General features: G+C 40.5%; 3 protein-coding genes across 3 annotated transcripts in view; 2 read left to right on the top strand and 1 right to left on the bottom strand.

The window, feature by feature from the left end:
• LOC136181104 (NLR family CARD domain-containing protein 3-like) overlaps positions 1–23,825 on the top strand; it is a 724,139-nt gene that overhangs the window by 63,216 nt on the left and 637,098 nt on the right. Inside the window, exon 3 of the mRNA XM_065961446.1 lies at positions 12,564–12,674. Coding sequence (XP_065817518.1) covers positions 12,564–12,674 — 111 coding nt within the window. The remainder of the gene's footprint in view (positions 1–12,563; positions 12,675–23,825) is intronic.
• LOC136181112 (protein NLRC3-like) overlaps positions 1–23,825 on the bottom strand; it is a 693,514-nt gene that overhangs the window by 170,223 nt on the left and 499,466 nt on the right. The gene's annotated exons all lie outside the window — the stretch shown is intronic.
• LOC136181190 (NLR family CARD domain-containing protein 3-like) overlaps positions 15,024–23,825 on the top strand; it is a 92,936-nt gene continuing 84,134 nt past the window's right edge. Inside the window, exons 1-8 of the mRNA XM_065961785.1 lie at positions 15,024–15,299; positions 15,458–15,662; positions 15,788–17,591; positions 17,698–17,871; positions 17,967–18,140; positions 18,236–18,409; positions 19,055–19,222; positions 19,343–19,389. Coding sequence (XP_065817857.1) covers positions 15,099–15,299; positions 15,458–15,662; positions 15,788–17,591; positions 17,698–17,871; positions 17,967–18,140; positions 18,236–18,409; positions 19,055–19,222; positions 19,343–19,389 — 2,947 coding nt within the window. The 5' untranslated portion in view covers positions 15,024–15,098. The remainder of the gene's footprint in view (positions 15,300–15,457; positions 15,663–15,787; positions 17,592–17,697; positions 17,872–17,966; positions 18,141–18,235; positions 18,410–19,054; positions 19,223–19,342; positions 19,390–23,825) is intronic.

Here is a 23,825-nt window from a genome sequence, read left to right as displayed (position 1 = left end):
ACTTCTTTTAGTTTTAAAAGTCTTCATTATTTATCACTTCACGTTTTGATTGAAAGTCCAGTTTTGAGAAATCTTTAAGCTTAGATATATAATCTTCCTTTTCCATTTTTGCAATCAGAGCCAAATTTTTTATATAAAAAATTCTGCATAGAAGAGGAGCGACCATCAAACCAAGCATAAACTCTTGGTCTTATGAGCTTCACGCAACCTGACGCACGTCCCCTTCAGGTGAGACAGCTGCCTCACCTCATGCTTTTTCAGTGCGGTTTTATTTTAAATTAGACTAAATATGTTAAAAACATGTGAAATACATTACTTATTCTATGGAAAGTGAGGACGTATAATAGAAGTGTCTACAAACATTACATTGGTGACAAACAGTAAGAAAGCAAAAGGCATACGCTCGACCCAGTTTGTGAGGGATTGCGCAATCTGGGATGAGGCACAACTCATCACTTCCTCACCTCGCATCGGAGCCGGCTGGAAATATGCAAATTCAGAGATTTTGATCATGAAAATTATTGAACATTTTTGGAATCGTACAGAAATAACATTTATAACACAGATCAGTAGAAAAATATTAATATTTATTTGATTTAATGATTATTTGTTTTTTACTTTTGATGATGACGAGCCTCACCTGCCTCCCCTGACAGCACGTCTCTGCTGCAGGTTATGCTCCCACACAGACGCGTCTCCCCCTCCCCTTTTGCTCTTAGTTTGAGCGGGATCATCGCTGAAAATGAAAACAAAACTTAAGAGTAAGTCTGTAAAAAGAACTCCATCCCGGTTATATGCAACTGTCCAGACCAACAGGACTCGAGGAACTACTAATCTGCACAGTTTGCACAGTTTATGTTTGAACTTTTTTACAAGTTACTAACTAAAAGCTGTGTCCCATACCAGCAGCTGCAGCCTTCCTCCACCCTGAGGTGTGCTTCTGCTTTGCGGTCCGTGTGGGAACACAGATTAAATCACTTTTGTTCCGCACGTACTCGGATCAGTCCTGTACTGAAACGGTCCGGTCCGAGTACGTGTACCTTTACACCCTTATCAGTAAGTGTCAGTAAAGTTGTTGATGAATGAACAGATGATAACCTGCAGCTGTGTTGTGTCTCGTTCTCTCCATCAGACGCCTGTGAGCTGGAACTGGACACAAACACAGTGAACAGAAACCTCAAACTGTCTGACAACAACAGGAAGGTGACACGTGTGGAGGAGTTTCAGTCATATCCTGATCATCCAGACAGATTTGATAACTGGTGGTCTCAGCTGCTGTGTAGGACTGGTCTGACTGGTCGCTGTTACTGGGAGGTCAAGTGGAGAGGAGAGGTTGATGTATCAGTGAGTTACAGAGGAATCAGAAGGAGAGGAGACATGAATGAATGTTGGTTTGGATTTAATGATCAGTCCTGGAGTCTGAGCTGCTCTGATGGAGTTTACTTTGTCTATCACAATAACAGAGAAACAAAGATCTCCTCCTCCTCTTCCTCGTCCTCCTCCTCCTCCTCTTCCTCCTCCTCCTCCTCCTCCTCTGTCTCTAACAGAGTAGCAGTGTATGTGGACTGTCCTGCTGGCTCTCTGTCCTTCTACAGAGTCTCCTCTGACACACTGATCCACCTCCACACCTTCAACACCACATTCACTGAACCTCTCTATCCTGGGTTTGGGTTCTGGTCTCCTGGTTCTTCAGTGTCTCTGTGTGGTCTGTCGGTCTGAGAAACACTGCTGACTGAAGATCAGCTGACTCTGTTCACTCTGTCCAGCTGGTCTGTTTCATGGTTGGGGGGTGTGATAATGGGGGGTGGGGGTGGTAATGGCGGTTAAATGTTCTACATTACAGAAAAACAATGGACCCCCTTCTTTAATGTCTGTATTGTTCTGATCTCACCAATAAAAAACAAGTGACAATTAAACAATTAAAGTCCTCCTCCTGCTGTCTTGATATTGGCAGCAGGAGGAGGAGTCATGGCTCCAGATCTGTTACAAATGGTAAACTTGTCTCTCAGGTGTCTTCCCACAGGCCCTGAAAACAGCAGTCATCAAGCCACTACTAGAAAAGAACAATCTAGACAATAATGACACTTTAGACACTCGACACAAAATAACACAAGTAGATGAAAGTCTTTCTCACTCTACATCAGTTTATTTATTACAAGGTTACACATGAGCTGTCTGAAGAACTTGTGCTACCCAACACAGAGACCTCCAAGGAAACAGAGTGACAGAAAGAAGAGAAGATATCAGGAGAGAAGAAGGATCCTTACACTGTAACTGTTTCATATAAACCCTTTCAATTCAAACGTCATAGCTGCTCCCAACTTACTGGTTCATATGTCAGCAACAAAACATCAATGTCAAAAAAGTAGAGACAGATTTCTGTCAACAGAATTGTCTTATATCCCTTTATAACTGCACTTATACATCTGTTAGTCAATACATACTTATGAATACAAATTAGTGATGTTGTTAACTTGGATTCCTCTGGATCAGTTTTACCATTGCAAAGGATTAACATTTCTCTCCAGTGTGGACTAACATGTGTCTGGTCAGATTTCCTCTTTGGGAAAAACCTTTACTGCAAACAGAGCAGCTGAAGGCTTTCTCTCCTGTGATCTAACATGTGTGACTTCAGACCCCCCTTTTGTCTAAATTGTTTTACCACACTCAGAGCATCTAAGGGATTTCTCTCTGTGAATTGCCATGTGATATGTCAGACTAGCCTTATGGGTAAATCTTTTCTCACAGTGACAGCAGCGATATTGTTTCTCTCCAGTGTGAATCATCATGTGTTTGGTCAGATTTCCCTCAAAACTAAACCTTTTACCACACTGAGAGCAGCTGTAGGGTTTCTCTCCTGTATGAAATAAAATGTGTTGGCTTTTTGTTAAAATGCTTTACTGCAAAAAGGTTAACTGAAGGGTTTCTCCCCTCTGTGAATTGACATGTGACATGTCAGACTGACCTTATGGGTAAATACTTTCTCACATTGAGAGCAGCTGAAGGGTTTTTCTCCAGTGTGAAATCATCATGTGTCTGGTCAAGATTCCTTTTACGTTAAATCTTTTACTGCACTCTGAGCACCTACGTGGTCTCTTACCAGTCTTAAGTTCCGTATTTTTCAAGTTTAAAGTGAAAGTCTGCAGTCGTATTTCTTCCAGGGACTTGAGATTCTCCACCTCTTTGGAATCATAATAATCCTCCTTTAAAAGAACAGAATTAAAACATAGGTCAGGGTAGGCTATAGGGCTGTGCAAGTGAATTCAGTTGCATTGTTATCCCAATGAAAGGATTTGCAACAATCACATCGCTGTAGTCAGAATTTATTGCAAGAAATTTGTATTTATGCAGATTTCAGCGGTTGCCCCTTATATTGCAGAGTTTAACCATCAAAGACAATATTCATAGACTTAATGAAAACATTCATACATCTTTATATTCAACAGAATTTATTTAAAAAATACTTCTAAACAAACATGAATAAAATGGTAATAACTCTAATATTTCATATAAATAAATACAAATAACTAGTTTAACAGAACAAACAATATCAAACAGTGCAGGGAGTAGAAGTGGTCACAGATGGCCGAGGGATAGCAGGGGACAGGATTAACTTTATTGTCTCACAAAGTGAGAAATTTGTCTTCAGCTCTTCACCCGTGCTGCAGCCATAAAAACATCAACATCATCCTTCACATCAAACATAAAACGATAACATTATTAAGTATATAAATACTTTGGGTTCTTAGCACGAGGCAGCCCGGGTCGCTACAGAGCAGCGCCACCGTTGGAAACCGGTTAATTGTTTTATGATTGCATCTGGAGAGAGAAGATGAGCATTTTTGAAACAATGGGCATTTTATAATATAGAGTGAACACAAAATATTAATACAAATATTTTACAAAATAGAAGAAACAAAGAAATGCATCCAAATAAAGTTAAGTACCTGTTCTCGGGCAAAGCCTCCTGTGAAGCATCTGACAACGACAGAAGAAATTGGCTCTTTGACTATTGTTGAGAAACAAAAAAAAAAAAAGGAAAAACAAAGACTGCTTAGTAAAAACAAGATCTGCACAACAAGAAGCTCATAGAAAGTGTAGAAAACAGCAAAATACAAAAGCAAATATTGATCATTCTATTGCAGATTTTGTGAGTACATTTTGGCAACCAAGGTGTCCAGAGGTTAAATAGAAAAGACTAATGCAATCAAATCAACTTTGTTACTAGTTTGTCACATATCCAAGACTCTAATCATCATTCAACTAATAACCTTGCATTTAAAGGGTTACAATTCAGAAAATAATTGAATGTTTTGAGCAAGTCGAAAGTTGTTTAACTTTAACTACACTGTAAAAAAAAAAAAGATACACCATAACTACTCTATAAAATTGAGGCAACAGATTGCACGCAATATTATTAATTTAATCTAACTATGTTAAAAGTTGAGTTAATATTCCTCAAATCAGACCCTTTAGAATTACTTGTTTAAATTGAGTAGATTCAAATAAAGCACAAAAATAAATTAACCAAATTTAAGCAAAAATATTAAGTAGATATCAATAATAGAAATGTCTAAATTAGTAAAAGGTACTGATATAAATAATTAAATTTGATATATAAATGATATATAATTGAGTAATACTAATCTTTATATTCAATGCATTTTTTTATTTTCCTTAATAAAATTAATTAAAATATAAATATAATAATTTCTTGGCAATTACAAACATGTTCGCGTTATGACCTACATTTTAGTGTGAGGTTAGAATTAGTCGATCAGAAAATACAGAATAAATATTACTTAAGTAAGATACAATGACATTTAATGCTTGACGAAAGTAACACTTTTTATCAGACTTTATTAAAGGTACAGCATTTCAAGCAGCCTTTAACATACAGAAGATGATGCCAACAAAAGATGTGCATCCAACAAAAACACACTCTACAGTTTCATATCTCCTCAGGTGATTACCAAGGTGAAGAAAATATTCTTTTTTAGAGGGATGTTGAGTTGAGCAAATTAAACATGTAAAACAGAAGATGACTCCTGGCCCTCTAGTTTCATCTTCTGGATGATATCTTGAAAGATGTGTGCGTAGGGCATTCAAAGTTTTAAAGGAGCATGGACAATCATGAACAAGACAAGGTACCGGATTTCCAATTTCAAATGTCCTGTGCTGTAGTCTGTAATGGGTCAGAAGATCACCCCTTGTCGTCGCTATGAATCCACAGATTTTACACCGCCATCTCATCTGGAGACACCTAGAAGATAATACAGAAAAATTTAAATTAGAGATGTGCCTTTGCTCTTATTTGAATATAAAAACATCACCCTCTCAATTACATGTGTACTATAGCTTGTATTGAAGGGCTAGTAAAAGTTATAATTTGATTTTCAGAATTCTTCTGGAAGTGTTCTCTTTGTCTCTTTAGTTCTATTCTAAACATGAATTCTGGATGAAATGTAGAAATTCTTGTCCTAATGCTCATAATATACTCAATGAGTTTGATGAAAAACGTTGCATCTCATTTTAAATTAGAATTAGGATAAGACTTCTTTAGTCTTAACCATCAATGTTGCATTTTACTCAAATGTATTTATATTTTTCTGCTGCGTTACGCTGTAATAAATGATTCCGTAGTCATGTATATTTTACTTAATATATCTGATAAAATGTATTAAATAAAAATGCTTTCTTGATTTTGTGGCAATTGTTTAAGTAACTTTCATACAAAAATGTTTGAGATAGTATCTGCTTATTTTGGTTACATTAAATATAAGGAAGACGGATTTGTAAAAACAATTTTTACATTGATTAAAATCAATAGATATTTTTTATCACAACTAGCAAAGGCAGAGAGAGAAAGAACCCAGTTCAGCCTATGAAAAGTGTTTGCACTTTAAAACTAAACTTCCACGAGTGAATATATATTCTTAATGTAGTGGGTTAACCTCCTAGGATTACTTTATCCTGCATGTTTCATGTATGACAAAAGTATAGTTTTTAACAACATTCACAAATTCACTTTGAATTACCTTATCAACGTATCTAAAAAATAAGTAAGTAGCTCTAATTATTAAGTAGTTAATGCATAGTTCAAAAAAAATAAGTAAGACATCTTCTTTGCATAATCAATAATAGAATGAACACAGAGGGAAACTGTAAAAATGTAGTGTAGCCTGCTAGTGACAGCTCGGTGTCAGCAAGCAGCGAGTGAGGAAATACTGTAAATTAGAGAGGATTAAATAAAGAGGAGCAATTTATGCTTTTCAGCACGTGAAAAAAAAGGAATGCGTGAGAGCTTGCACGAGTATCACAGACACAGTCACAGTCAATGTGTGATTTAGCAGCTCTGGGCTAACAGCTCTCGGTCGTGATAAATTTTGTGTTTTTTAATGGAGCGTGGTCGTCAGTTCACGAAACTCAAATCTGTCATGATCGGCTGTGCTGAAAAATTACGGTTCAAGACACTGTCGTTGCATTGCCAATTTCTCTCCTCGCATTTTTCAACACGTTATCGTACCTTTACCTGCTGAATGAGAAAACTACGACCATGTTGTTTACATCCCTCCCCGCGCGAGCGATTCCTCTTTCCTCTTCAGCAACTTTCAAAATAAAGCTTGTGGTTTTCTCAGTGTAACTACTCGTGATATCTTTCTGATATCGTTGCGTAATACCATCACACTATAGCCTAACATAACATGCATAATTTACCTTTCCGCCGCTACTGTGTCTCTGTCTCTCTGTATTACTTTTCTTGCTAATTTTGTTTTGTAACGTAGCATACACCCACAAGTCATAAACATTACAGTATAAAATAACTCTCCTTACCTTTGTCAACCAAATTAAATCGATGAGTTAAATGGAGGGAAAGGGGCACCAGTCATCCACACTTTCTTTATGTCTTGTGACCAGATGAGAGCCTGCTGAATTCAAAAGAAGAAAAAAGGCGCAAAATAACAGGAAGTGCTTGTCAATTAAAAACTGACTAATTCTATTGAGTTGGATTCACTCTTGATTTAGAATTACATACACATAAAGATTATATTTAATGTAACCAAAATCAGCAGATACTATCTCAAACATTTTTGTATGAAAGTTACTTAAACAATTGTCACAAAATCAAGGACGCATTTATATTTAATGCATTTTATCAGATATATTAAGTAAAATATACATGACTACGGAATCATTTATTACAGCGTAACGCAGCAGAAAAATATAAATACATTTGAGGAGGGCACAAGGGTTATGTCTTTGAGAAGGTGTGTCTTTCATGAAAAACCCATTTTATGATATAGAAGTGTACGACGGAGGATGAGGGCCACGTTAAATTATTATTATTTTTTTAATTTCGAGATTAAACTTGTAAATTTACGTTAATAAAATCGTAAATTTACGTTAATAAAATCGTAAATTTACGAGATTAAAGTTGTAAATTTACGAGATTAAAACAATAAATGTTTTTTTAACGTGTTTAAGATTCAAACAAATATCTGAAAATTGACAGCAAGAAAACAAGAGCTGAAATATTGATAAAATAAAAACACATTTGGTACCACTTTTAGTTTACAAGTTTTATTTTAAGTCAGAGATGATGCTTTGTGGTGTATCCAGGAATTAAACGGTATTGGAATATATCTTTGCTGCTTCGTATCCGTTTATCAGTGTTTTTCATTTTTGGCTGTAATCATTCTAATTTAACTGACTTTGTCAGGGAAGTGTACAGAGTTTGGAGTTCTTCATGCTTATCGCCGCCACAGTGGCGAGCAGTATCCTGCCTCGTGACGAGCTTCTTCTACAGCATATAAAGGTAAAACAACACCACTGCTGGAACATTGTGCCCTCCTAAAATGTTTTTATATTTTTCTGCTGCGTTAGTTAAAGTTAAACAACTTTCGACTTGCTCAAAACATTCAATTATTTTCTGAATTGTAACCCTTTAAACGCAATGTTATTAGTTGAATGGTGATTAGAGTCTTTGATATGTCAAAGAGTAGCAACAACATTTATTTGATTGCATTATTCTTTTTTATGGACACCTTCATGGCCAAAATGTACACACAAACTCTGCAATAAAATGATCAATATTTGCTTTTATATTTTGCTGTTTTCTGCACTTTTATGGCTTTTGACAGAGGGAAAGAGGGAAAGAGGGAAAGAGGGAAAGACCGGTCTCAGGGGTGTGTGAGAGACAGGGAGCTTTGGGAGAAATCTCACGCGATTGGGTCTTTGTCTGTCTTTTCATAGCAAACGGGATCTGACAACTGTCGCTCCACTTCATTTATATAGTTAGCCCGTTTTAAAATACAAATAGCACCTCCTTTATCAGCAGGTTTTATTACAATGGTAGTGTCTTTTCCCACATATCAAATTAAAATGCACGAGGTAAGCTCAAACTATGATGACAAATAAAAGTTAAACTATATTCAGACAATAGTGCCGCTGTACAGTCTAAGAGTGAAATCATGACTTTATGAAGGAGTGCAGGAGAACTTCCTGTTGTGAAATATGTCAACAGAATGAAACATGATAAATAGGCCTATTATATATATTAATGTCATGACATCATGACTTATTGTAAACATGAATAGTGACTAACTATGCCTGCCTTCATGCATCCCCACATTGCTTTAATTATTTATTTATTGGCTTTAATGTCATTAATGTCATCCTTCAGTTTAGTTAGACATATCAGCTTATTTTATTTTGTCCTAAAAAATATTAAATAAGGCTTCTTGCACTTCTATGCTTCACTTTAATATTTAAAGAAGGAATTTTGTATGAGTTGTTTTTCCAAGAAGAGAGCCTTAACTGCAGACTCGATGAGCATTTTTCTCTGCACTAATTCACTCTGCTGTTCATCTCTCGTCTTAACCGAATAAATTAGAGATTGTAAAAAAGAGGATGTTGAGTAATGAGTTACATTTATTTATATTCGTTAAATGTATTTATGTTCATATAAATAAATGACTAAAACGTTTCAAATGGATGTAACTCCTCAGTTTTATATTGAAGTATTTTGTGTGAATTCCCGTAAATTAGTTTTAAATGAATGAAACGTTAAACCTGAAGTGCCGCCTGGTTTTATTTTGAAATTGTTTGCGTGTATTTCCGGTCCTAACAGTGGAGGAGCCTCAGCCATTACTCAGTAACGGATGGGATTTAAAATGTGAAATACTTAAAAAAAATCCTACTAAAGTAAAAGTAAAAGTACAGATTTTAAAATCTACTTTAAAAGTAAAAGTACACAAAAAACTACTCAATTACCTCTTCTATGTCTCGAGTGATGTCTATTTCCCCACTTCCCCTTTCACATCCTGAAAGTGATCTCATTTATCTTTACTGAATACTCACTGTTCCTCTCGTTCCTCCTCCTTTACCTCTCTATCAACATATATTTTCTAAAATATTGGAAAACGGGTCACTTCCAACTGTTGTTTCTTCCCATATTTTCCACTCACATATTCCTGCCAATTCTCTTGAAACCAGCATCAGATCTAGTGCTGAACTGTTTCCTGTATGAATATTTGTTTGTGTTCCTCTACCATCATTTATACATACCAAGTGACTGTCTTCCTAAAGTTGCTCTATTATTTAGTATCCGTCTTTTCCCTCCCCACAATGTGCTGTGTGAGTTCAAATCTCCACTCCAGACCACATGGTTTTTAGTCTGTCCCTGTATTTGCTTTCATTTGATGAGCTCTAGTTTTATTATAATAATTGATAATAGTTGTCTGTCCTACATCCGTCCACATTTCTATGAGTATGAATCCTCCCTCTCTCCCTTTACTAACCGCTCTGAATGAAAGATTTCCTTTAATAAATGTAGCACATTCTCCTCCCCCCTCCCCCATCACACCTAACAGCAGAGTAATTGTTAATTCTGAAATCTAAGTGACTTTTCAACCATGTTTGTTGCACACAGATAACATCTGGTAATCTTGGTAATGGACCTATACATTTTTTTTTTGCTATCCTATACATGATGTTTCTTGACGTGGTAATTAGTACAGCCACAGGTAGGGAGAAAAGGGAGACACAGGTGAAGGGGGATAGGGAATTAGTGAAAGCCACACTGTTTTTCAACCGTGGGAGTGTGAAGATGTCTGGATCCTAGTCTTTGTTTATGTTTGCGAGCTCGTTTTGTCTATACACCTGTCTTTTTGTTGGTGTTCTTTAAGATCGTTGAAATAAAACTTTCAAATATAATCAACGGTGGACTTTCCCTTTTTTACACACCATGAGTTGGAAATGACTTTGGATTCCCTCAAGTGGCATTTTTTGTTGTTACACTGCCACTAGAATAACAGGAGGAAGCGTGGAGTTCAACAGGTGGACATCTTTATTCACCTCGTTGTTGTTGTTGTTGTTGTTGTTGTTGTTGTTGTTGTTGTTGAGGGCTGCTACAATGAAACTCAACCCCACATTGAAGCCGTGTGGAGTGCCAGTATCAGCCAGCAGTGATTCTACAGCTGCAGTGAGACACGTTTGGCTGAAGGTTCAAGATCACTTTCAGTGTTTTATTACATGTTGAATAAAACTTTGATTTATAAGAAATGTGGGCAGTGTCATTTGAAACCCCGTTGCTATGGTGATAAACATTCTGTGGTTTTTCCTGTTGACGGGACTTTTAACTTTCACTTCCTCCAGTTGTGACACAGATCTGTTCTCCGTGTTGAAGGCAGAGTCCTGTAAAATATTATAATCCTCTGGTTGAAGGTAAGAGACTCTTTTCACTGTTGTTAAGACTCTCTGTTTAATTTAAGTGTCAAAAGAGCTGTAAGCTAACAGTTAGCCACCATGTTCACTAGCTTCTCTTATGACAGTAGAAGAACAGGGATAGGCCTAAAGATGACTCTCAGTTAGCACACAGGCTATGCTAACATGCTAAAATGCTAACAGAACAGAGAGCAGAGTGAGGAAGGGGAGTCTGTCCTCTTCAGACAGGACTGAGGGTCTCTGAGTGAGTTCAGTGTAAATCAAACTGCAGCTCTGACACATGAGAGGAGCTGAAACATGAGTCACACTGAGCCACTGTCAGCTTTTATTCTTCATGTGTCAAACACACCAATCATGAAAGAGTGAGTGTGATGTTCAGGAAGTGTTCACAGTCTGCAGTCAAAGTACCAAAGTACTTAGTTCTACGTCTCAGTTCAGCTTTGAGACATTTCTCAGAGTAAAGTTGGATCACTTTGACTTCTGTTGTTAAGATATTAGAAGTTAAACTACACAGTGTGAGTGTTGGACTGTAATCTGATATATGAGCACATTTTTATTCCAGATGTGTTCATGTGTACGATCAGGGCTGGACTGACTATCTGACAAACCACGTATTTTCATGAAGGGCCGACGCACCTTGTGACTGATAACGTTAACTTTTAACACCCGGCCCCTAAAGCAGGCACAGCTGTTCATTGGTTGGTGGAGCTAGGTAGACATAAAGCTGCCCCCCCTCCCCCTTCCTCTTTGGATTAAAGGAAGTGAGTCAACATCAGGAAACCACTTCTACACTGAAAGAGGAACGGGAGGAGGGAGGGGGTCCACTCTCTCGGGCTCACACTCACTGTGCCCGCCATGTAAGCGGGAGGAGAGGAGAAATGACAGAGCATTCAGATCCTTATAGATAAGAAAACAGTAGTGAGGGTGAGAAGTTAAACCCTGAAGAACCATAAGAATGTTTATTAATGACATCATACATTTCTTCATACAGACAGACGGACGAAATTTCGACTCAAAGATTAACGCTCACTCTGTGTTACCTCATAGCATGGCATAGCGGTCAAAACAGTGTATGTGCTCTCCGTCCAGCAACACCTGAAAACCAAGTGAAAGTTCCTACCTATAAAGAGTATCACCTTAACCCAAAGGTGACACCTGCTGGAACAATTTGTGTCTTACTCTTCATTCTCCTAAACATGGCTCCTACACAGACTATAATCTGGAAGTCATATCCATAATCGATGCATCCCTAGTTTTAACATATTCTTCTGCAGCAGTAGTATTAACATGCAGCCACAGGTGGAGGGGAGAGAAGTGTGTGATCACCAGGAAGTCAGTCAAAAGCTTCATGGTGGTTTTGGGGGATACTGCAGTGTTTGCATATCAAGGGGCTGAAAGGATGGTGTGTTCATGGATCACAGGACAGATTGGAGGGTCCAGTCCAAATACAGGACTGCTTATTTTTGTCCCAGTCAAGCTCCATGGAGGACAAGTTTAACTGTGAAGATTCTGATGAAGTTTTATATGAAGATGTAATAACTCTTTATTGATCATTCTTCTCAGAGTGCAGCTCTCCCAGCAGGGGGCGCTCTGCTATGGATCAGTGTGAGGACACAGAGGAGGGAGTCCCTCCCTCTAAAACCTCTCTGTGTGAGGAACATGAAGCTCTGAGGTGAGGATCTCTAACTGTCCATGACTCTTCTCCATGTCACAGCTCAGCACTCACATCTCTCCTCCTTCATCATCATCATCATCATCATCATCATCATCATCATCATCATCATCACTGTCTCATCTGCTGCTCACAGTAACTAATAATATTTGTTTTTTTGTATCAGGATGCAGGAACAGAGACCAGACTCTCCTGGACCCAGCTGTGTGTCCATGAAGAGTGACTGGTCTATGAGTCACCTTATTAACTTTAAAGATGGACGTCCTGCTGATGGAAGGTGAGATCTGAAATTGACAAAGAGCTCTGTTCTGCTTTTCTGTAGGCTCACTCTTTCATCCTCAGCCATTTACATCACTCTCAGTCTTCAGTCCATGTTCACCTCTCCCAGGACTCGTACTTTTCTCCTGTTTCTCCTACTTCTCCACCAGAGGTCCTCAGAATTCACCTCCTTCTCTTCTAGGTTTCAATAGCCCACACCTTCCCTTCTACTCTACTCACCTGTCTTCATTTTCCTCATCAGCTTCATTTAGTTTTCTTACCTACCTTACCTGTACCTACAGTCTCTAAGGACACTTTCACACTGGCCATCCGTACTTCAACGCTAAAGTCCAGTTCATTTGGTGAGTGTGACCGCTCCGTATCGTGCTCAGGCACGGTACACTTCCTTGGCTTTGGCACACTTCGGAGAGGTGTGCTTCAATACGGTCCACTTCATGCACGAGCACAAGCACGCGGGTACACAACGCTGACAGCCTTCATTATGGAGAAATCCAGAGTAACATGGCTGTATCTGACTAACATGACTCAATATAAGACACAAAGTAGCTGTCATGTTCTCTGTGTTGTTCTCTGATGTGCAGACGCGGACTCGACTGTGCGTCTCTCTCTCTCTCTTTCTCTCTCTCTCTCTTTCTCTCTCTCTTTCTCTCTCTCTCTCTTTCTCTCTCTCTTTCTCTCTCTCTCTCTTTCTCTCTCTCTCTCTCTTTCTCTCTCTCTCTCTCTCGTTCGCCTGTTTGTAAACTTAACACGCTTCATAATAACATAAAGACCAGGAAGATTTTTTTTCTTAAATATCAGCTTTAAAATGTGAATTTACAGACAATTTTATCCTTCAGACCTACTGAAGAAGCAGTGCAAACAATAAGAAAAACATAATTGCTTGTCGATATCTATGTTCTCTTCTAACTTTTTGATAAAGTTTCAGTGAAACATGAAAAACCCGTGCACCCAACCTTCAGTCCCTTTTTATAAATGGGATGAATTTGCAGAACAGGGCTTACCATGTTCTACTAAGGGCTGATGTGAAGGGCAGTCACCATGCAAGTAGCTCTCAGGGCAAGAGTCTGAGAGAACATCATAATACAGTCATCAAGTATGACAATATCTTCGCATATCTTCTATCATAAAATATGTAACATTATCAATATATTAACCTGATGTTTTGCTCCTGCTGGTTTTCATTAAGTTTATATTCCCTCTCTTATTACATGTGTTGACCAGCTGTCACTTTAATGTTGTCTGAGATAATAATGAACCAGAAAGCTGTATGAAGTTACCTTCAAGCTAGCACGCATTTCTCTCAACATCTTTACCTCTGTCTACCAAACAGTGAATATGATCAGACAGCATGTTTAACAGAAAGGCTGGCTTGCTAGCCAGACTTCGAATCTTTCCACAGTCAGGGGAAAATAACGTTATGTAAATTAGCCATGTGCTGCACATTGCGGCTCATTGACTCAGGTTTCATGCTTCTTGCGGTTGGCGCGGCGATATTGCGCAATCGCGGTCGGCGCGAGAATGGTCCACAGAGGGTCTGAGCGCCCAGCCGCGCACCTCTAAGATTTTTGTAACAACATGGACGGGTTCGTTTGAAATGATTGGCTGCAGGGCCCGGAAGTACTTTCTTCAGGCCATGTTGAGCAATCAGACCGCTCTGACCGCAATCAGTATGAAACCACTCGACGTTCGCGGGACTGTGCTCGCCCTCCTCCCTCCAAATATTTTTATTGCAGATCTATATGAATCACACAAATGACCTATTTGGGATCCAAAACGACAAATTTTGCCGTAAGGTGACAAGTTTGCACCCCTGATGGGAGGTAGAGCCTTCAGTTATCAGGCCTGCCTGTGATACCTACAGTCTCTAAATGTACTACGGGAGGTAAAGCCTTCAATTATCAGGCCTGCCTGTGATACCTACAGCCTCTAAATGTACTATGGGAGGTAAAGCCTTCAGTTATCAGGCCTGCCTGTGGTACCTACAGTCTCTAAATGTACTATGGGAAGTAAAGCCTTCAGTTATCAGGCTCCTCTCCTCTGGAATCATCTTCCAGCCGGGGTCCAGGGGGCAGACACACTCTGTATTTTAAGAATAGATTAAAACTTTAATTTTTGATAAATCTTAAAGTTAGGGCTGGCACAGGTGTAGACCAGCTCCTAGTTATGCTGCTATAGGCTTAGACTACTGGGGGAACTGGCACCTTGAGCTCCTATCTCTCTCTCTACCTCTCTCTCCCTCTCTCTGTGAGATCATATTACTGCATGTTGCTATCTGTAAATCTCAGTTACTAACCACAGAATCTTTCTTAAGATTTACTTTATTGATCCCCGCAAGGGATTTTTACTCTCTGTTTATCATGCAACACACACATAGGCTGAAATATACACACATGCACAAACAGGATCCTATGGAAATGCACTAATGGAGGTAAGAATTAAAAATGAAGTAAATGTTCTGACTATGTTGTTCAAAGAATCATATCTTGGCTCAGAGTTTCATTATATATATCCTGTTGTTTTCTTGTGTAATATGTCCTGTCACAGAGTTCAACAGGAGAGCTCCAACGTTCACAGAGATCAATCAGACCAGCAGAATCCAACAGACCTGGACTCCATCTTTATGGTGTGTTCAACACACTGTTAATTAATACACTACCATTACAATAATTTAATTCTAAGTTATTGTTCTGTTTAGACCAGCTGACCTTCAGACTGACAGATGAACCACATGTTGAGTTCTACCAGTTTATATTAAATATCCAGTGTCTCCTTCTGTTCCAGCTGCTGGAGGAGAACATCATCACCTTTGTGAAGAACGAGCTGAAGAGAGTCCAGAAGGTCCTGAGTCCAGATTACCCAGAATGCTTAGAGAGTCAGAGTGAGGATGAAGAGCAGGGGAGAAGCTGTAAAGAGGCATTTTTGAAGATCACTCTCCACTTCCTGAGGAGAATGAAGCAGGAGGAGCTGGCTGACTGTCTGCAGAGCAGTAAGAACATTTTAACAGATTTAGTATTTTAGAAAAAGGACAAAGAGGTTTAAAGTTCCAAACTCAGATAGTCATGTCATCTATATCAGAATCTGTTCATTGATTTCAGTTCTTTCTTTTTTCAGTAACAGTCGCTGCAGAGTGCCGTCGTAAACTCAAATCTAACCTGAAGGAGAAGTTCCAGTGTGTGTTTGAGGGGATTGCTAAAGCAGGAAACCCAACCCTTCTGAACCAGATCTACACAGAGCTCTACATCACAGAGGGAGGGACTGGAGAGGTCAATGATGAACACGAGGTCAGACAGATTGAAACAGCATCCAGGAAACCACACAGACCAGAAACAACCATCAGACAAGAAGACATCTTTAAAGTCTCACCTGGAAGAGATGAACCAATCAGAACAGTGATGACAAAGGGAGTGGCTGGCATCGGGAAAACAGTCTTAGCACAGAAGTTCACTCTGGACTGGGCTGAAGACAAAGACAACCAGGACATACACTTCACATTACCATTCACTTTTAGAGAGTTGAATGTGCTGAAGAAGAAAAAGTTCAGCTTGGTGGAACTTGTTCATCACTTCTTTCCTGAAACCAAAGAAGCAGGAATCTGCAGGTTTGAAGAGTTCCAGGTTGTGTTCATCTTTGACGGTCTGGATGAGTGTCGACTTCCTCTGGACTTTAAAAACAACGAGACCCTGACTGATGTCACAGAGTCCACCTCAGTGGATGTGCTGCTGACTAACCTCATCAGGGGGAAACTGCTTCCCTCTGCTCACCTCTGGATAACTACAAGACCTGCAGCAGCCAATCAGATCCCTCCTGAGTGTGTTGACATGGTGACAGAGGTCAGAGGGTTCACTGACCCACAGAAGGAGGTGTACTTCATGAAGAGATTCAGAAATGAGGAGCAAGCCAACAGAATCATCTCCCACATCAAGACATCCAGAAGCCTCCACATCATGTGCCACATCCCAGTCTTCTGCTGGATCACTGCTACAGTTCTGGAGGATGTGCTGAAGACCAGAGAGGGAGGAGAGCTGCCCAAGACCCTGACTGAGATGTACATCCACTTCCTGGTGGTTCAGTCCAAACTGAAGAACATCAAGTATGATGGAGGAGCTGAGACAGATCCACACTGGAGTCCAGAGAGCAGGAAGATGATTAAGTCTCTGGGAAAACTGGGTTTTGAGCAGCTGCAGAAAGGAAACCTGATCTTCTATGACTCAGACCTGACAGAGTGTGGCATCGATATCAGAGCAGCCTCAGTGTACTCAGGAGTGTTCACACAGATCTTTAAAGAGGAGAGAGGACTGTACCAGGACAAGGTGTTCTGCTTCATCCATCTGAGTGTTCAGGAGTTTCTGGCTGCTCTTCATGTCCATCTGACCTTCATCAACTCTGGAGTCAATCTGATGTCAGAAGAACAAAAAACATCCCGGTGGTCTAAAGAATTCAGAGAAAAACCTGACCCAACACATTTATATCAGAGTGCTGTGGACCAGACCTTACAGAGTCCTAATGGACACCTGGACTTGTTCCTCCGCTTCCTCCTTGGTCTTTCTCTAGAGACCAATCAGAATCTCATACGAGGTCTGCTGACACACACAGGAAGTGGCTCACAGACTAATCAGAAAACAGTCAAGTACATCAAGGAGAAGATCAGTGAGGATCTGTCTGCAGAGAAAAGCATCAATCTGTTCCACTGTCTGAATGAACTGAATGATCGTTCTCTAGTGGAGGAGATCCAACAGTCCCTGAGATCAGGACGTCTCTCTACAGATAAACTGTCTCCTGCTCAGTGGTCAGCTCTTGTCTTCATCTTACTGTCATCAGAAAAAGATCTGGACGTGTTTGACCTGAAGAAATACTCTGCTTCAGAGGAGGCTCTTCTGAGGCTGCTGCCTGTGATCAAAGCTTCAAACAAAGCTCTGTACGTGCTCACATAACTATCCAGTTCAAATGTAGTTCTCTTCATTCAGAAATAACAACTATAGTTTGTAATTGCTTTCATTTGTGTTCTTCTGAATCCTCTTCAGGCTGAGTGGTTGTAACCTCTCAGAGAGAAGCTGTGAAGCTCTGTCCTCAGTCCTCAGCTCCCAGTCCTCTAGTCTGAGAGAGCTGGACCTGAGCAACAACAACCTGCATGATTCAGGAGTGAAGCTGCTGTGTAGTGGTTTAAAGACTCTACACTGTTCACTGGAAACGCTCAGGTAAGGACTTATTCATGTGAAAGTTTACCCAATAAGTTTAAATGTACTTAGTTTATTTGATATTCTGATTAATTTACCAAACATATCCTTTTCAGGCTGAGTGGTTGTAACCTCTCAAAGAAAAGCTGTGAAGCTCTGTCCTCAGTCCTCAGCTCCCAGTCCTCTAGTCTGAGAGAGCTGGACCTGAGCAACAACAACCTGCATGATTCAGGAGTGAAGCTGCTGTGTAGTGGTTTAAAGACTCTACACTGTTCACTGGAAACGCTCAGGTAAGGACTTATTCATGTGAAAGTTTACCCAATAAGTTTAAATGTACTTAGTTTATTTGATATTCTGATTAATTTACCAAACATATCCTTTTCAGGCTGAGTGGTTGTAACCTCTCAAAGAGAAGCTGTGAAGCTCTGTCCTCAGTCCTCAGCTCCCAGTCCTCTAGTCTGAGAGAGCTGGACCTGAGCAACAACAACCTGCAGGATTCAGGAGTGAAGCTGCTGTCTACTGGATTAAAGAGTCCACTCTGTAGACTGGACACTCTCAGGTTAGTGTGCTGCTGATCCACATTAGTCCTTTAAGATCATGTTTTCTTGATGAATCATTTATTAAATGGGCCTTGGTGGTGGTTTAAAGTTTTCCTGTATGTTACCACATTAAAGCTGTAAAGCTCTGAGCTCGTTCTATAGCTCTCAGTCTTTTAGTCTGAGGAAGCTGGACTGGAATAAAGAAAGTTAAATATGAAGTTCTTTCCCCACCAACAAACAAACCATGGATAATGTTTGGAACATAAAGAACTAAAGAATCTTTATTTCAGATGAAACAGTTCAGAACTGTTTCTACATCACTGCTGATGTCAAAGCAGTCTGTGTGTTTATCTCACGCTCTGTCTTACCTTCACTATTTGTCACCAGAGTAAATATTGATTAGTATCAGATTATGAAGTCTATTCTGTTCAGCTGCATGGTTATGACGGGATGTTACTGGTAAAACAGAGAAGAATGGACCAATGGATGTTAAGCATATTGTGTGTGTGTGTATGTGTGTGCGTGTGTGTGTGTGTGTGTGTGTTGGTGTTTATATGTGTAAGTGTGTGAGTGTGTGTGTGTGTGTGTGTGTGTAAAACAGAGAAGAAAGGACCAATGGATGTTAAGCATATTGTGTTTGTGTGTGTGTGTGTGTGTGTGTGTAGTCTGTCAGGCTGTCTGATCACAGAAGAAGGTTGTGCGTCTCTGGCCTCAGCTCTAAGCTCCTCCCCCCTGAGACATCTGGACCTGAGCTACAATCATCCAGGAGAACGAGGAGAGAAGCTGCTGTCTGCTGGACTGGAGGATCCACACTGCAGACTGGAGACACTGAGGTACAGACAGACACACAGAAGCTGTCTCACTGTTTCTGAATGATGAACTCTGCTTCTTGTCTGATGCTGGATTTAAATGAAGATGTATGAAATAGATTCTGATCTGGTTTCTTCCTCCAGGTTGGACCATAGTGGACTGCACAGACTGAAGCCTGGTCTGAGGAAGTGTGAGTGTGTTTTCATTTCTCTTCATCAGAACACAGCAGCACATGTTGGAGTGTAGAAGAGTAAATGCTCTTGAACAATCAGACAGAGACTATGGCTTGTGAATAGAGGATTTGTTTATTTCTCTCGGAGAAGGTAAGGAGAGTGGTTCTGTCAACACACACAACAACAGGTATCAGGTTTCTGCTGTGCACGTGTGATTTGTTGTGATGATGGCACCGGTCAGACACTACAGTGGGGATAGCATGGTCAGTGTAAACAAACTTGCATCGGGCAGCCCTATGCACGTAGTGAGGACGGCGCAGGAGTCCGAAAGATTTAATGGAAGCAAGGTTGTCCGGAGAGAAGTGGCAGGCGAGATTCTGGAGTTGCAGAGCGGAGTATGTTAGTAGTACCATGTCCGCAGCAGGGAGAGCAGCTGCTAGCCGCAGGCTGAAAGCCGCAAGCTACCGGGCGCCAGCCGGGGTCAGGAAAACCGCAGGAATGAGAGCCAAACCAGGATAAGGAAAGGACCAATTTTGTGGCAGACGGGGGACCCGTCTGGACACAATCTGAGCAGGAGAGCAGCAGCCGGCAGTCTGGTTGTCAGGCAGGCCTCTTCACCGCCAGCAGATGAGCCAGAGTAGGGGGGAAGCGGCAGCCAGCAGTAGCCAACAGGTGGCGCAGGGCGACGGGTCCAAGCCAGGTAGGGAGCCGACGTGGCCGACGAAGAAGGACGGTCCAACAATAAGGCAGGCGAGGGTCCAGTGATCACAGACTGGTGAGGATATCCTGATAGCTGTGCGAGAAGCTAACAGCTGATCGGCGGCTAGCGCTAACAGCTGATCGTCATAGATGGTGAGTAGCTGTCAGTTTACACAAACTGAAAGCAGCAGCAAAGTCGATCTGTTTGCAGACTGTTAGTAGAGGATAAGTAGGAGGGAGAAGCATAGATAGCACAAAAGAAACACCATTTTTGTCACGGATCGTGAAGCGGCGACATACACGCCAGCGTCAAACCTGTACCTGTCAAACTACAACAGGATGAGGGCTGGAAGTAACACAAAGTGATGATAAAAGTGAGGGTGATGGAAACTCAAGAGAGTTTAAATATGAAATAAAAAATGTAAACTGAAATAAAAGTGATAATTCAGTGAATAGAAAATCACCATTCATCACATCCAACAGAAATGTATATTTTACAACATGCAGTTTTTGTGACATTTCACATTTTGATGTCGGCTGCTGGCCGGCTGCTCGTAGGCGAGCTCGTGGAGCTCATCAACTTTAAAAACAGCTGAAATCATTTTTGATTTGACGTTCATTTTCATAAACATGTAAATATGCAGAGTCTCCAACATCAAGTTCTCTCCTCAAAAACATCCAGACGTGAATTCAGTGATGAAATAGAAACAGAATATCTTTAGAGACATAAGCTAGCTCTCCTCCTCGTCTTCTGGCTGTGCAGACAGTAAGGCACACAGCAAAGTCCACGATCACCATAGTACAGGCCAGCAGGAACATCCAACAACAATACACAAGTCAGCTGCAGGCCGCCAGGTGGCCAGGTGAGGTCGGGACGGCGTGGCCTACACCTTAGACAAGAAGAGAAAAACTCACAAGGACTGAGTTGTCATCTGTTTCTTCAGATTTTGATCTGTTCATCCTGTGCAGTTAAATTTCAATTAAAACAAAAACATGTATGTTGTAGAGCCTAGATTGATGGAAAAGAAATGGTCTCCATGACTTCAGAAACACAGTTTAAAACTAGTTAGACAGGACAAAGGGACGTGGCACACTCCTGCTGCCATCACATTGTGTGTGACAGTGAAAGTGGAAATGAGGCTCCTGTTTGTGCTGAATGTGACCTCTGAGGACAGAACAGTTGGAGACAGCAGATGGTTCATAGATTCTTTGTGCTGCACTTTGATTAGTCAGACTTTATTCACTGCATGTGTTTGTTGATTTGGATCTCCATTCTTCCTGGCTGCCATGGTAACTCCATTTGAACTTGATTAGAAGTGGATTATTACATTTCAGTGCTGTCAAACATCATTCAGTGCTGAATATGAACTGTAAGTTTGATTGACTCTCAGTAAGTAGGGGTGTAACGGTACACAAACATTTCAGTTCGGTACAGTTCTCAGTGTTGAAGCTTTGGTTCGGTACATTTTCGGTACAGTAAAGTTTTTTTTCTTTATTAGGAACATTTATAATTTCCCTTTTACACATTGGGCTAACTGCAGCATCGACAGTTCAGACTTGTACACCTGCTCAGGTTACTTTTTAATAACATTTTAAATTAAACATTGTAACAAAAACATAAAATAAACTTATGTTGCTTCCTTCAACCAAAAGAGTCTCCAATAAATAAAAGATATGAATGAAATAAAGTTTTTTAGAATGAAATGAAGTAATTAATATAGCCTATATATAAAAATATTTATTTTTAATTACACTTCCACCTTTTAGTTTATGAAGGCAACACTTTTTTGAATGCCCTTTGAGCACATAATAAACCTAATCACATCTGGGACAGTGTAGTTTCAGAACTATTAATATTTCCCTCTGTCGATATAAGAACTTCAATGGCATTTTTTTGGCTTTGGCCCGTTTAGAATTACTAGCAAAAGGCTGTCTGTTTTTTTCCTAGTTGCAGTGATGTTTACGTTCGCGTGGTGCCTTTTCAAGTGCTTTAATAAGTTGGACGTGTTGCCTGTGACGTACCCGATGTCCGCTGAACAACAACGGCACACTACTCTCGTCTTGTCAACGTCTCTTTGTCCATTATTGTGGAAATGGGGAGGGAGGTGTTCATTCTATCATGCTGCAGGTTATTCTCCCACACAGACGCGTCTCCCCCTCCCCTTTTGCTCTTAGTTTGAGCGGGATCATCGCTGAAAATGAAAACAAAACTTAAGAGTAAGTCTGTAAAAAGAACTCCATCCCGGTTATATGCAACTGTCCAGACCAACAGGACTCGAGGAACTACTAATCTGCACAGTTTGCACAGTTTATGTTTGAACTTTTTTACAAGTTTCTAACTAAAAGCTGTGTCCCATACCAGCAGCCTTCCTCCACCCTGAGGTGTGCTTCTGCTTTGTGGTCCGTGTGGGAACACAGATGAAATCACTTTTGTTCCGCACGTACTCGGATCAGTCCTGTACCAAAACGGTCCGGTCCGAGTACGTGTACCTTTACACCCCTATCAGTAAGTGTCAGTAAAGTTGTTGATGAATGAACAGATGATAACCTGCAGCTGTGTTGTGTCTCGTTCTCTCCATCAGACGCCTGTGAGCTGGAACTGGACACAAACACAGTGAGCAGAAAACTGAAACTGTCTGACAACAACAGGAAGGTGACACGTGTGGAGGAGCTTCAGTCATATCCTGATCATCCAGACAGATTTGATAACTGGTGTACTCAGCTGCTGTGTAGGACTGGTCTGACTGGTCGCTGTTACCGGGAGGTTGAGTGGAGAGGAAAGGTAGATGTAACAGTGAGTTACAGAGGAATCAGAAGGAGAGGAGACATGAATCAAAGTGTGTTTGGATTAAGTGATCAGTCCTGGAGTCTGAGCTGCTCTGATAGAGGTTACTATGTCTGTCACAATAACATAAGAACAGAGATCTCCTCTTCCTCCTCTTCTTCCTCCTCCTCCTCCTCCTCCTCCTCCTCTGTCTCTAACAGAGTAGCAGTGTATGTGGACTTTCCTGCTGGCTCTCTGTCCTTCTACAGAGTCTCCTCTGACACATTGATCCACCTCCACACCTTCAACACCACATTCACTGAACCTCTCTATCCTGGGTTTGGGTTCTGGTCTCCTGGTTCTTCAGTGTCTCTGTGTGGTCTGTCAGTCTGAGAAACACTGCTGACTGAAGATCAGCTGACTCTGTTCACTCTGTCCAGCTGGTCTGTTTCATGGTTGGTGGGTGTGATAATGGGGGGTGGGGGTGGTAATGGGGGTTAAATGTTCTACATTACAGAAAAACAATGGACCCCCTTCTTTAATGTCTGTATTGTTTTGATCTCACCAATAAAAAACAAGTGACAATTAAACAATTAAAGTCCTCCTCCTGCTGTCTTGATATTGGCAGCAGGAGGAGGAGTCATGGCTCCAGATCTGTTACAAATGGTAAACTTGTCTCTCAGGTGTCTTCCCACAGGCCCTGAAAACAGCAGTCATCAAGCCACTACTAGAAAAGAACAATCTAGACAATAATGAATAATTACAGGCCTATATCAAATCTTCCTCTGTCAGGTCAAATGATAGACAAAGCTGTGTTTCAGAAGTTAAATAACTTCTTGATATTGAACAACTGTTTGGATGTCTTCCAGTCAGGTTTTGGACCAAACCGCAGCACTGAGACAGCTCTGGTTAAAGAGTTTCATGACATCTGTTTAAACACAGACAGAACCTCAGTCTAAGTTCTTCTTGGGTAACACTTTATATGAAGGT

This window comes from Labrus bergylta, chromosome 2, assembly GCF_963930695.1.
Source record: "Labrus bergylta chromosome 2, fLabBer1.1, whole genome shotgun sequence".
NCBI classification, from domain to species: domain Eukaryota; kingdom Metazoa; phylum Chordata; class Actinopteri; order Labriformes; family Labridae; genus Labrus; species Labrus bergylta.
Note: the sequence above shows the minus strand (reverse complement) of the source record. Positions and strands in the feature narration are given on the sequence as shown.